The sequence below is a fragment of the Myotis myotis genome, unplaced genomic scaffold (assembly GCF_014108235.1).
Source record: "Myotis myotis isolate mMyoMyo1 unplaced genomic scaffold, mMyoMyo1.p scaffold_m19_p_15, whole genome shotgun sequence".
In the NCBI taxonomy this organism is placed as follows: Eukaryota; Metazoa; Chordata; class Mammalia; order Chiroptera; family Vespertilionidae; genus Myotis; species Myotis myotis.
The window spans coordinates 40,046,121-40,060,256 of NW_023416319.1; the positions used below are offsets into that span (position 1 = coordinate 40,046,121).

The window sequence follows — 14,136 nt, forward strand, 5'->3', positions numbered from 1 at the left end:
CCCCAGTCTCTCTCACATCAATGTTTCTCCTTCTGTGTCTCCCCCTCCTTTTACACTCTAAAAATCAATGGAAAAATATCCTAGAGTTTGGATTAACAGTAACAAAAAAAAAATGTTTCTTGGGAATTGAAAAAAATTTTTATTTTTAAATCTTTACCTGAGGATATGCCCATTGATTATTTATTTATTTACAAATATATTTTTATTGATTTCAGAGAGGAAGGGCGAGGGACAAAAACATCAATGATGCCCTGGCTGGTTTGGCCCAATGGATAGAGCATCAGCCTGAGGACTGAGGGGTACTGGGTTCGATTCCATCCAAGGGCACATGCCTGGGTTGCGGGCTCGATCCCCAGTGGGGGGCGTGCAGGAGGCAGCCAATCAGTGATTCTCTCTCATCATTGATGTTTCTCTCTTCCCCTCTCCTTTCCTCTCAAAAATCAATAAAATATATTAAAAACAACAACAACAAAAAAAACATCAATGATGAGAGAGAATCATTGATTGGCTGCCTCCTGCATGTCCCCTACTGGGGATTGAGTCTACAACTGCAAATTAGACCATGACCTCCTGGTTCATAAGTCCATGCTCAACCACTAAGCCACAAAGAGTGGAAGGAGGAGGGAAGGAGAGAGAGAGAGAGTTAGGGAAGAGAGAGAGAGATGTGAGAGAGGTGAGAGAGAACATCAATTGGTTGCCTTCGGTACATGCCCCGACCAGGGATTGAACCCACAACCTAGGTATGTGCCCTGACTGGGAATTGAACCTGCAACCTTTCGTATATGGGGACAATGCTCCAACCAACTGAGCCACGCTGGCTAGGGCAAAAATATATTGCTATTAGAATGGTGGTAAAAAAGGGAGGGCGGGGGGCGCCTTGGCTGGTTTGGCTCAGTGGATATATATCACATTGACCTGTAGACTAAGGGGTCCTGGGTTCTATTCCCCTTAGAAGGCATGCACGAGGCAGCCAATCAATGGTTCTTTCATTATTGATGTTTCTATCTCTCTCCCTCTCCCTTCCTCTCTGAAATAAATAAAAATATATATTTTAAAAAGGGGGTGGGAATCTTTGTGATAATATAAGTGGACATTGAAGGCATTACGCTAAGTGAAATAAGTCAGACAGAAAAGACAAATCCTGTATGATCTCACTTATATGTGGAATCTAAAAAAAAAGTTGAACTCAAATACAGAGAACAGATTGATAGTTGCCAGAGGCAAGGGTTGGGTGAGATGTGTAGGGGTTCAAAAGGTACAAACTTCAGTCATAAAATACATGTTATGGGGATGTAACATATAGCATGGTGACTATACTAATGAAAGCATAATGTGCTAATTAGACTGGACGTCCTTCCGGACAACCTTCCAGATGAAGCTGGGACTGCGAGGGAAGCCCAGGTCCCGGGTCCCAGAAGGAAGCCGGTGCCAGCAGCCAGGGGAAGGAAGGCCTACTCTTGCACAAATTTCGTGCATTGGGCCTCTAGTCCTATATAAAAGGCTAATATGCAAATCAACCGAATGGTGGAATGACCAGTTGCTATGACGCGCACTGACCACCAGGGGGCAGACGCGCAACACAGGAGCTGCCCCCTGGTGGTCAGTGTGCTCCCATAGGGGGAGCACTGCTCAGACAGAAGCCAGGCTCATAGCTGGCAAGTGCAGCGGCGGTGGCAGGAGCCTGTCCTGCCTCTGCGGCAGCGCTAAGGATGTCCGACTGACAGCTTTAAGCTGCCAGTCAGACATCCTCTGAGGGCTCCTGGACTACGAGAGGGTGCAGGCCGGGCTGAGGGGGGTGCACGAATTCTGTGCACCGGGCCTCTAGTAGTTAATAATGTATTGCATACTTGAAATTTGCTAAGAGAGTGGGTCTTAAAAGTTCTTATCACAAGAAAAATACTGTAACTGTGTAGTAACATGTTAACTAGACTTACTGTGATTATTTTACAATACAGTGGGGCCTTGACTTACGAGTTTAATTCGTTCCGTGACGGAGCTTGTAATTCAAATTACTCATATGTCAAATCAAAAAGTGAACGAGAGACACGTGATGCTGGGCTGATGTTGTGGCGTTCACTGTGATGTTCGCTGCGCCAACTAGCGGTGGGGTATCTTAAGCTGACTCATAACCCGAATTTTAGCTCGCAACTTAAAGCAGAAAATCAGCCGAGAGATGGCTCGTAAGTTGGGACACTCATAAGTCAAGGCCTCACTGTATATATAAACTAGAGGCCCGGTGCATGAAACGGGGCCCAGCCTGCGCCCTCTTACAGTCCAGGACCTCTCGGGGGATGTCTGACAGCTTAGGCCCGTTCCCCACAGCAGTCAGAAATCCTTAGCGCTGCCACGGAGCCAGGAGAGGCTCCCACCAGCTGTGAGCCCGGCTTCTGGCTGAGTGGTGCTCCCCCTGTTGGGAGCGCACTGACCACCAGGGGGCAGCTCCTGCGCTGAGCATCTGCCCCCTGGTGGTTAGTGTGTGTCATAGCGACGGGACTTTCTGCCTTTTTTTTTTTTTTTAAATATATTTTATTGATTTTTCACAGAGAGGAAGGGAGAGAGATAGAGAGAGTTAGAAACATCGATGAGAGAGAAACATTGATCAGCTGCCTCTTGCACATCCCCCACTGGGGATGTGCCTGCAACCCAGGTACATGCCCTTGACCGGAATCGAACCTGGGACCTCTCAGTCCGCAGGCTGATGCTCTATCCACTGAGCCAAACCGGTTTCGGCGACTTTCCGCCTTTTGGTCAATTTGCACATTAGCCTTTTATTATAGAGGATAGAATATTTGAATGTCACATACCTGAAGCTAGTATAATGTTATATGTCATATCTTAATTTTAAAATGTGTATTTGATCATGTAACAGGTTTTATAATAAGGTCACAATTTTCTTTATCATTGTGGATCAGAAGAATACAGAGGCTATGAAGAATTAGAGGAATGTACATTATATTAAATACAGGTGACCGTTGAAAAACAAAGTCAGGGGTTCTGACCTCCTACAAAGTAAAAAATTAGCATATAACTTCTGACTCCCAAAAAACTTCACTATAGCCTACCGTTGACCCAAAGTCTTACCAATAACATAAACAGTTGATTAACACTGTATGTGTATTATATCCTATATTCTTACAATAAAGTAGATAGAAAAAAAGAAAATATTAAGATCATAAGGAAGAGAACATGTATTTATAGTATTGCACTATAATACATTAAGCACCATAAAGTTTACAAGATTAATCCTGTCAGTACCTACATCAGTATTGTCTTATATGATACAAAACACTGTATGTTACACATATTACATTAGACAACAAAAATGAAAAGATAATTTGAGAAAGAAATTTACATTTATTTACAGGTATGATTCATGCATTGATAATGAAGCAACAATATTGATTGCTTTATGGTAGTTTAGTGTAATCGATATGATTGCTTCACGGTAGTCTAACTTATCCACTAATGAATGAATCATTATAAAATTTGCATAGCATATAGTACTACAGTCATAGTCATAATACATATTGAAAACATTACATTTTTTAAAACCACTTACCTGTGATAAGGTGATACCTAGTTTCTCCAATTGCGAGAGAGAGAAGCATACTGTATGTTAATGTAATTCTTTGAAAGCAAAGTTATGAAACAGTAAGAAAATGAAAACATTACTAATTTTACACTAAATATCACTCACCTTATGCCTATGTAAGGACAGGCTATCCTCTTCAGGTCTTGCACATGATGTCCTGACACAATGAATACTTAGGTGATAACAAAAGTGTCTCATACAGTTACTAGGTTTTCACATGAAGACAGGCATACACAGACAAGTTCATTAGCTTTGCACCATGATAATGATTTACTTACTATTCATTAAGGGGAAGTGGATCATCATGCAAGTCTTCATCCTAGTCTTCATGCTGAGTATGCTGAGGATGGGGTTAGTCTTGCTGTTTTGGGTGGCAGAAGCAAAAGAGGTGGAAGCGTAGGCAGGCACACACTAACTTTATGGAAATACCTTTATTTTCTGTCTGACTTTTCTGCTTTTTCATTTCTCTAAAATGTTTCTATTCAGAACCAGTCCTCCCACATTTGCTTTACTGTGCCTGTATCATAGAAAGGTTCTTGTCATGAAATAAGTAAAAAGCAGTTTTGAATAATCAGACCCTTCTGCTAGATTGATGCAGGTCAGTTTGCGTTCTGGCACTGCCTCTTCATCTTCCTCTTCATCTGCCTCTTCTGCATCTTCCTCTGGCACTGGTTCAGATGCACTAATCTTCATCGTGTTGTCTTCTGATGTGATGTCTTTTAGCTCTTGAATTTCTCCAAGATTCTTACCCCCTCGCCCCCCCCCTTTCTTTTTTGTTGCAATATCCACAATCTCATGATTTCCTTGATTGGCTCCATCATAAATTCTGTGAAGTCATCCACATCATCTGGACGCAGTTAACAACAGCAGGACTTTATTGTTTTGGGCTTGATGGCTTTCATGGCTTTTTCTGTAACAATGATGGTATCTCCAATGGTGTAATCCTTCTAGACTTTCTATCGGTGTCCACTTCCATAGAGTGACAATCTTTTCCATAGAGTACCATGCATGATACAAAGACATTAAATGTCTTTGTGACCCCCTGATCTAGAGGCTGAATTAGAGATGTGTTTGGGGGCAAGTAGATCACTTAGATGCCATTGGTGTTGAACTCATGGGGTCTGGATGGCCAGGGGCACTGTCCAATATTAAAAGAACTTTAAAAGGCAGTCCCTTACTGGCAGGTTAATTCTTGCCTTTAGGGACAAAGCATCAGTGGAACCAATTGAGAAAAAGTGTTCTTGTTGTCCAGGCTTTCTTGTTGACTGAAAGCTGGTATTTACTCTTTCCCTTCAAGGCTCAGGGTTAGCAGCATCATATATAAGGGCACTCCTGATCATAAACCCGCCTGCATTTGCACAGAACAGTAGAGCTAGGCTATCCTTCCTATCTCAACTCCTGGCGCTTGCTTCTCTGCCTTATTAATAAATGTCCTTTGTGGCTTCCCCTCCCCCCCAGATTAGTGCACTTTCACCTGCATTACAAAGCTGTCCAGGCAGATACCCTTTCTCCACAATGATTTTCTGATAGCATCTAGGAACTTGTCTGCTGCCTCTTGGTCGACAGAAGCTGCTTCTCTGTTAACTTCAGATTTTAAAACCAAACCTCTTTCTAAAAGTATCAAATCATTCATTGCTGGCATTAAATTCTCCAGCTTAAGAACCTTCACCTTCCTTTTGCTTTAAATTGTCATATAGTGACTTCGCTTTTTCTCAAATCATTAGTTGTGCCTCACATCTCTAGGTATGCCTTTCTTAAGTAATCCTGCACCCACATAAAAGCTGCATTTTTAGTACTAGATAAAAGGTATTTTGCAAAAAGTTCAAGGTCTTCATGCCTGCTGGTGTAGTTACAGGGACAGCTTCACAATTTTTTTTTTTTTTTAACACTGATCCTTATCCTGGATTCATTTATCTTGAAATGGCAGCAGTTGCAGCTGCAGAACTCCATCTACAGTACTTACCAAGCAATTTTTCTTGTCATATCATGTCTTTTTCTCTGCTTCTTGGGAGCACTTCCAGAGGCAGTGCTAGAGGCACTTCGTTTGGCGCCATGTTATTCAAGGCTTACAGTGCTGCACTAAATGTGACAAAAAATACATGAGACCCTGAGAGATCACTTTTTACGGCAATATGCAATTTACCAGGGAGATGAACTGCTCAGAGATGATTAGCATTTACACAGCATTTTAAGCAGATACTTGCAACACTTGAGTCCACCACAATAGCAACAGGAGGTGACTATGAAATTATACAGTAGTATAGTATGTATTACAGCTATTTTACATTTAAACTCATATGTTACAGTTATTTTTATTTATTTATTTTTATTGCTTAAAGTATTACAAAGGGTATTACATATGTGTTCTTTTTCCCCCCTCCGCCCTTGACAGTCCCCTAGCCTCCCCTACCCCCCAGTGTCTTAAGTCCATTGGTTATGCTTATATGCATGTATACAAGTCCTTCGGTTGATCTCTTACCCCCTCCCTCCTGCCCCCCAACCCTCCCCGGCCTTCCCGTTGCAGTTTGACAATCTGTTTGAGGCAGCTCTGCCTCTGTATCTATTATTGTTCAAAAGTTTATAATGGTCTCTATTATCCATGAATGAGTGAGATCATGTGGTATTTTTCCTTCATTGACTGACTTATTTCACTTAGCATAATGCTCTCCAGTTCCATCCATGCCGTTGCAAATGGTAAGAGTTCCTTCCTTTTTACAGCAGCATAGTATTCCATCGTGTAGATGTACCACAGTTTTCTAATCCATTCATCTACTGATGGGCACTTAGGCTGTTTCCAGATCTTAGCTATGGTGAATTTTTACAGTTATTAAATACTGCATCTGTAGGTTTACATTTCTCTCAACTGCGAATGGCACTGTGTATGGTCTGTATTAGTGCATAAGTTTTGGTAAATTTTAATTTTTTAAAATATATTTTTATTGATTTCATAGAGGAAAGAAGAGGATGAGAGAGAGAGAGAGAGAGAGAGAGAGAGAGAGAGAGAGAAACCATCAATGATGAGAGAGAATCATTGATCGGTTGCCTCCTGCATGCTCCCCACTGGGGATTGAGCCTGCAACCCAGGCATGTGCCCTGACCGAGAATCGAACCATGACCTCCTGGTTCATAGGTCGATGCTCAACCACTGAGCCATGCTGGCCAGGCAAAAAGCTATATTTAAAACTGAATATATATATATCTTGACCTTAGTTTTCACCTACAGATAATACATAAGGAAAAACTAGAAAGAAATATGCAAAAATAATATCAGTGAGTATCTCTGGGTGGTAGGGATTTGGAGTGGGGTATTTTTCCCAGTGCTTCAGTAAGAATCTGTTACTTATATAGGAAAAAGTGATATAAAAAAGACTCATGCCCAGCTGGCGTGGTTCAGTGGTTGAACATAGACCTATGAACCTAGAAATCACGGTTCGATTCCCGGTCAGGGCATATGCCCAGGTTGCAGGCTCTATTCCTAATTTGGGGTGTGCAAGAGGCAGCTGATCAATGATTCCCTTTCATCATTGATGTTTCTCTCTCTCTCTCTCTCTCTCCTCTCCCTTCCTATCTGAAATTAATAAAAATATTTTTTTTAAAAAAAGAATGAATAACAGTGAACATTACAATTGTGATCATTAACTTAGACAAATCATGTTTGTAATTGTAGCTACTGAAACTGAAGGAGATGTGCCAGAGCTTTATCATCAAAGAAAAGGGGAAATAGCAAGATGCTGGATCAAATACTGTTTGACACTCATGCAGAATGCTCAACAGTCAATGCAGGTAATGCAGTCAGAAGTCGCCTTTTCTTAAATGAGCAGGACATAAGTAAAAGCTTAAAATGGGGATTATGCTTCTTGGGCTCATTGCATGTTCATTATGCAAGACATGCAGAATGCTCTAAGTATTTCTTACTCTATCTTTTAAAATCTTACCGTTCAAGGCCTTTCTCAAATACCACTTCTTCCTTGAAGACTTTTCTTTGGATAGAATATAATTCCCTGAGAAGTGGGATCTACATCATATTTATATCACCATCTTTAGGTATACTAGGTTCTCAATAAATAATGATTAAATGCATAATTCTTCTCCCCCTTCAGATATCATCTCCTTTCTGTAAACTCCATGGAACTTTTCTTACCCCTTCCTAAGTCACTTAAATTCTGCTTTGTATTATCCCTATTCATGTTCCTTTACCTCTTTCGACTATAAGCACCTTGAGGGCAGGAAACAATTCTTACTAATCTTATATTTTAAGCAATATATATATATATATATATATATATATATATAATATATGGTGGGGCAAAAGTGGGTTTATAGTTCATATGGAAAATAACACAGTAATTAACACAATAGTTCATAAATAATAATATAAAATAAACTTTCATGTACTCACAACTGTAAACTTACTTTTGTCCCACCCTGTGAATATGTGTATTTATAAAAATAAATATAAATATATTTGAAACAGCCCTGCCAGTTTGTAGCTATGTGCTCTAGGCCAGCGGTCGCCAACCTGTGGTCAGTAGGTCTGAAAGGTTGGCGACCACTGCTTTAGGCAATTTACTTAATCTCTCTGTGCTTCAGTTTTCTCACTGTTAACCATAGTATGTACTTAATAGTGTTGTTATGAGAGTTAAATTGTGTGTGTGTGGGAGGGGCGGGGTGTGTGTGTATGGCTCAGAAAAGTGCCCGAGATATACCAAGTCCTCAATACATGTCAAACATCATCATTATTACTGATCTCTACTGGATCCTAGTTTCTAACCACTAAAGAGGAAAATCCTTCAGATGCAATACACTAAGTTAGATACACTGACTTTTCCTAGAGGAGTTAACTATGCTTTATTTCTACTTGCATTCATTAAAGTAAAATGATTTTTACTAGTAAATAATATAGAACCTTGTATAACTATAAACAAAATAAAACTGAACAAACCACAAAACCCTAGAAGCATAGATCTTACAACGATGAGAACATTTTAGAGAAGGAGGGTAAAGAAGTAGGGAAAGCAGGGGAAAGAAGTAAGGGAGTTTTGTATTTAGAGAAGTTGGAGCCAGGAAGAGCTGTCTGCTTTCTTCTCAAAAAGCAGCCTAGAATGCATGTAAATAAACAAGCAGCCAAGAAGCAAGTCAACAAGATGTAGGGACGTAGGGCCTGCATTTGAAGTAATTGTGTCAAGCAAAATGCACTGTGGTTTAACTCTTACCCTTCAGGTAGTTGGTGTTCTCCACACTGGGCACCAGGACTACCACCCGACTCCTTTAAGCTCAGATAGTGGCCCTGCTACAGAATGACTCAGCTTTTCCTTACTCTGACCTTTTGTGTTGCTTTAACTTCATCCTTTGATCATATTTCAAAACGTTTCAATTAAATTTAAACATACACACACTTATTTAAGTATTTATGCCATCTCTATGCTAGTCATTGTACTATAATGAACAAAAAAACAACCCTGTTTTTTGACTTCATGTACAAGTACAACTTTGATAAGTTCCACAAAGAGACACGTGATGTGAGAAGATATAATAGGAGGAAGTAACATTTGAAGGAAGCTCTGGGACAGAGTAGGGATGACCTGGGCTGGAGAAAGGGGGAGCACTGCTCCCAGGGGCTGATGCAGCATATTAGAAAGTTCTAGGGCGTAGGGAGCATGGTACCAGAAGGGAGGAAACTGAGGCTCATGAGGCTGCATGAGAGAGAGAGGATGTGATGGAACAGAGTTAGAAAGGGGCTAAAACGTGCAGGGCCTTCAAGGAATGGAAGGCTGGAAGGGTTTTGGAACAATCACTTTGGTAGTAGAATGGAGAGCGAATTGAGGGAAAGCAAGAGTGGACGAGGGAGATTAGTTAGAAGACCACTGCAGCAGTCAGATGAGATGTGAAGGTAGCTTGGTCTAGGGTGGTGGCAGAAGAGATGGAAGAAGAAAAAAAGAATGGATTCAAGAGGTATTTTAGAACAGTGGTTGCCAACCGGTGATCCACGGGCCACTGGTGGTCCGTGAGATCCAAAAGGTTGGCGACCACTGGTTTAGAAACCAAAACATTAAGGACCTGGTGATGGATTTGAAGTCTGGGGTAAAGGGACAAGAGAGAAACTTGTCAAGGATGATTCCTAGGTTGCTGGCTGTCCACATCGATGAAGTGTTCTTCCCTAAGATAACACTAGAACAGGAACCTGTTTGCTGAAGAAGCACAGGAGTTCCATTGTGGACGTGCTGAGATGCCTCTGAATCAAGCATGTCAAACTCAAAGGCTAACACTGGCCAAATAAACAAGGCATGCGGCCTGAGGGCCAAGAGTTTGACATGCTTGCTCTGAATATTCTGAGAGGAGATGCCACATTCGGAGCTGCGCTTATGGGGCTGAGCTTGAGAAGAGGTCTGGGCTGAAGCTGTACACTTGCGGGTCATCCTTACATGAAGGCAGTTGTAGCCATGGCGTGGGTGGAGTCACCTGTTTAGAGCAGTGCTGTCCCATAGAAATGTAATGCTAGCTATGTATGTAATTTCAAATTTTCTAGTGGCCACATTAGAAAAGGGGGGAAAAGCCCAGCCGGCTTGGCTCAGTGGTTGAGGGTCGACCTATGAACCAGGAGGTCACGGTTTAATTCCTGGTCATGGCACATGCCTGGGTTGGGGGTGTGCAGGAGGCAGCCAATCAATGACTCATCATTGATGTTTCTCTCTCTCTCCCTTCTGCTCTGAAATCAATAAAAAATATATTAAAAAAGAAAAGGAAGCCAAAACCGGTTTGGCTCAGTGGATAGAGCGTCGGCCTGTGGACTGAGAGGTCCCAGGTTCGATTCCGGTCGGGGGCATGTACCTGGGTTGCGGGCACGTCTCCAGTGGGGGATGTGCAGGAGGCAGCTGATCGATGTTTCTCTCTCATCGATGTTTCTAGCTCTCTATCTCTCTCCCTTCCTCTCTGTGAAAAAATCAATAAAATATATTTTAAAAAAAAATATTTAAAAAAAAAGAAAAGGAAAAAAAGGTGAAATTAATTTTAATTCTATTTTTAATCCAGAATATAAAAAATACTGTCATTTCTATAGGTCATCAATATTAAAAAGTAAGAAATATTTTAAATTTCCAATTGAAAATTTATACAAAAATTTCTTGGGAATTAAGTATTATTTTAGCCCTAGCCGGTTTGGCTCAATGGGTAGAGTGAACCTGGAGGGTCCCAGGTCGATTCCAGTTAAGGGCACATGCGCTGGTTGCGGGCTCGATCCCATTGTGGGGCATGCAGGAGGCAGCCAGTCAATTATTCTCTCTCATCATTGATGTTTCTCTCTCTTTCCCCCTCTCCCTTCCTCTCTAAAATCAATAAAAACATATTTTTAAAAAGTATTATTTTACATAGCCCATGTCTCAGTTTGGACTCGCCACATTTCAAGTGCTCAGTAATCATCCATACATGGCTCTTATTTTGAACAATGTAGGAGAGAGACAAAATCAAGAGAAAAGAAGGAAAGGCCTTGAGGTTGAACATTAAGGGATCTGACCATTAATTTTATTGGTCAGGAAGAGGAGGGTGAGCTTAATTTTTGTTGTTGATCCTCACCGGAGGATATTTTTTCCAATGGTTTTTAGAGAGAGTAGAGGGAGGAACGGGGAGGGGGGGGGAGAGGGGAAGAGAGAGAGAGAGAGAAACTTGGATCTGAGAGAGACATCGATTGGTTGCCTCCCGCACGTGCCCTGATTGGGCCAGGGATTGAATCTGCAACCCAGGTACATGCCTTTGATGGGAAATCGAACCCTTGACCTCGACCCTTCAGTGCGCAGGCTGATGCTCCCACACTGGTCAGGGCTTACTCTATTTTTAAACCATTTTAGTTATATATGTTTTTTTTTGCCCCAGGAGGTAGAAGAGAGAACTTTTAACTACAAAGTTAGATTTAACTCTATCTTCACTTTAATGTCTTTAAAATACCTAGAGTATTTTTCTGTACTATATTTCTCTAACTTATCTGTAGCATAAACATCATATCATTAATCTTAATGACATGTCTGAAATATTTTTAGGATTTATATTATAGTTTTACTCTGTTAAAATCTAATAATGTATTACATGTATATACTGTTTCACAGTGTTTAAAGTTCTTTCATACGTATTTATCTTATCTGAAGGAATAACTATAAATGAGTTTGAGTCCCAAAAGAGGAATTAATATGTCCTGGCCATTGTACTCAGTTGGCTGCAGTGTCGTCCCATAAACCAAAAGGTGGTGGATTCGATCCCCAGTCAGGGTGCATACAGGAGGCAACCATCGATGTTTTATCTCTCCACTCAAAATAAAAAAATAAATAGTAATAAAAGTATATAAATGGTTAATCTATTTAAATACTTCTTCCAAATTTCTTGTGTTTTTAATATAATTGAAATACAGTTTCTCAGAGAAAAGGTGGGGGAGGGTGGGTGGGAAGTAATCAACCAAAAAGCTTGTATGCATATATGCATAACCCATGGACACAGACAAAGGGTGCTGAAGGCCTGGGGCAGAGGAGCCTGGGGGTGAGCTGGAGCCTGCGGGCCAGCTAGAGGGGGTCAAAACAGGGGGGGGGGGGCATATGTTAAAAAAAAAATACAATTAGAAGAAATCTTCTAAAAGATGCTTAAGATTATCATATGTCCCTAAACCAAGCTAGGAACTAAGAGTTCTCTCTTTTTTACTCCTCAGTTTGCGCTAATATTATTTGGCAGCAGGAAATCAGTACCCCACTTACCCATAATTATTTTTTCTTTCAGGACAACATAGGAGAACTTGATCTCGATAAACAGTCTGAACTGAGAGCTTTAAGGAAAAAAGAACTCGATGAGGAAGAAAGCGTCAGGAAGAAAGCTGTGCAGTTTGGAACCGGTGAGCTCTGTGATGCCATCTCTGCAGTGGAAGAGAAAGTGAGCTACTTGAGACCTTTAGATTTTGAAGAAGCCAGAGGACTTTTCTTACTGGGTCAGCACTATGTCTCTGAAGCAAAAGAGTTCTTTCAGATTGACGGTTATGTCACTGACCATATTGAAGTTGTCCAAGACCACAGTGCTCTGTTTAAAGTGCTTGCGTTCTTTGAAACTGACATGGAGAGACGGTGCAAGATGCATAAACGTAGAATAGCCATGCTAGAGCCCCTAATTGTGGATCTGAATCCACAGTATTATCTGTTGGTCAACAGACAGATTCAGTTTGAAATTGCACATGCTTACTATGATATGATGGATTTGAAGGTTGCCATTGCTGACAAGCTGAGGGATCCCGATTCACACATTGTAAAAAAAATAAATAATCTTAATAAGTCAGCAATGAAGTACTACCAGCTCTTCCTAGACTCCCTGAGAGACCCAAATAAAGTGTTTCCTGAGCATATAGGGGAAGACGTGCTTCGCCCTGCCATGTTGGCTAAGTTTCGAGTTGCTCGTCTCTATGGCAAAATCATCACTTCAGACCCCCAGAAAGAGCTAGAAAATTTGGCAACATCCTTGGAACATTACAAATTTATTGTTGATTACTGTGAAAAGCACCCCGAAGCTGCTCAGGAAATAGAAGTGGAGCTAGAACTTAGTAAAGAGATGGTGAGTCTTCTTCCAACAAAAATGGAGAGATTCAGAACCAAGATGGCCCTGACTTAATAAACTTCATTTTTAATGAAAAAAAATGTGCAATATTGAAGATATTTTTTCCCCTTAGTCAAACGGGCCCAATTCCATTGTTATATTTACTTTTATAGCCAGAGGAGTGCAATTCGAACTTGAGATACAGTCAGACCAATGTAGTCTTTACTAGGACCTTAATCAACATAAATGTAATTAATAATTTATATCTAATTATGTAGATTGACTTGTTAGTGTGACATGTGATTGGTATTTTAGAGTGTATGTTCCCTATTTAAATATAAACTTTTCCTGCCTCATTTTCTAAAGGTAGGTTCTTCGTTGTCTAGTACCTGATGGATCCTTTGAGAGGAAAAATGCTGGTTAATATATCTTGTAGACCAACCTATTATTAAAATTGAAAAAGTAACTTCTTGTAATACTTTCAACAATAAAGATTAAAAGAAAAAGAAAAAAAAGTAACTTCCTATAGTTATTTTTTCCCAAATGTTTACTTTCCTAAATTCCCAAAGAAATATTTTCATTTTGAAAATATTAAAAAACTAAGTTATGTTGTTTTAAAGTATTATAGTTTGTCTCATCTATAGGGGATAAAAGCCTTGTTGGAAATATAAATTTACTTGTTTCACTAATAAAAACTTCCATTTACTCTTGTTTTCTTGTAAGAATTGAGTTTTGCAACTTCAAAGGTATTGCCTTATTTGAAGCCAAAGAATATTTCTTCAGTAACACTGCACATATAGAAACACTAAAATCTCAGTCATTGAATAAATATTTATTATAGTACTACTTAGTGCCAAAAAATTCTTTATTGGCTGCAGTTTTTCATCAGAGGATCCTGGTATATTTTATAAACCTTTGAGCACTGTTAGAAAAGAATATGTACTTCATAATATTGTTAATACATGTGAGTTACTTTAAGAAATGAAGAC

At 40.2% G+C, this 14,136-nt stretch overlaps 1 protein-coding gene across 3 annotated transcripts in view; it reads left to right on the forward strand.

Annotated features, from left to right (window-relative positions):
• The window catches only part of LOC118670083 (kinesin family binding protein), a 34,449-nt gene extending 20,592 nt beyond the window's left edge, over nucleotides 1–13,857 (forward strand). For 2 of the 3 annotated variants that reach the window (XM_036336931.1, XM_036336930.1), the window contains one exon: nucleotides 12,347–13,857. In XM_036336931.1, the coding sequence (XP_036192824.1) occupies nucleotides 12,347–13,222 (876 nt within the window). In that variant the 3' untranslated portion in view covers nucleotides 13,223–13,857. Of the gene's footprint in view, nucleotides 1–7,259; nucleotides 7,376–12,346 lie in introns of all 3 variants that reach the window. The other variant, XM_036336929.1, reaches the window with a different exon arrangement.
• The last annotated feature ends 279 nt before the right edge of the window (nucleotides 13,858–14,136 follow it).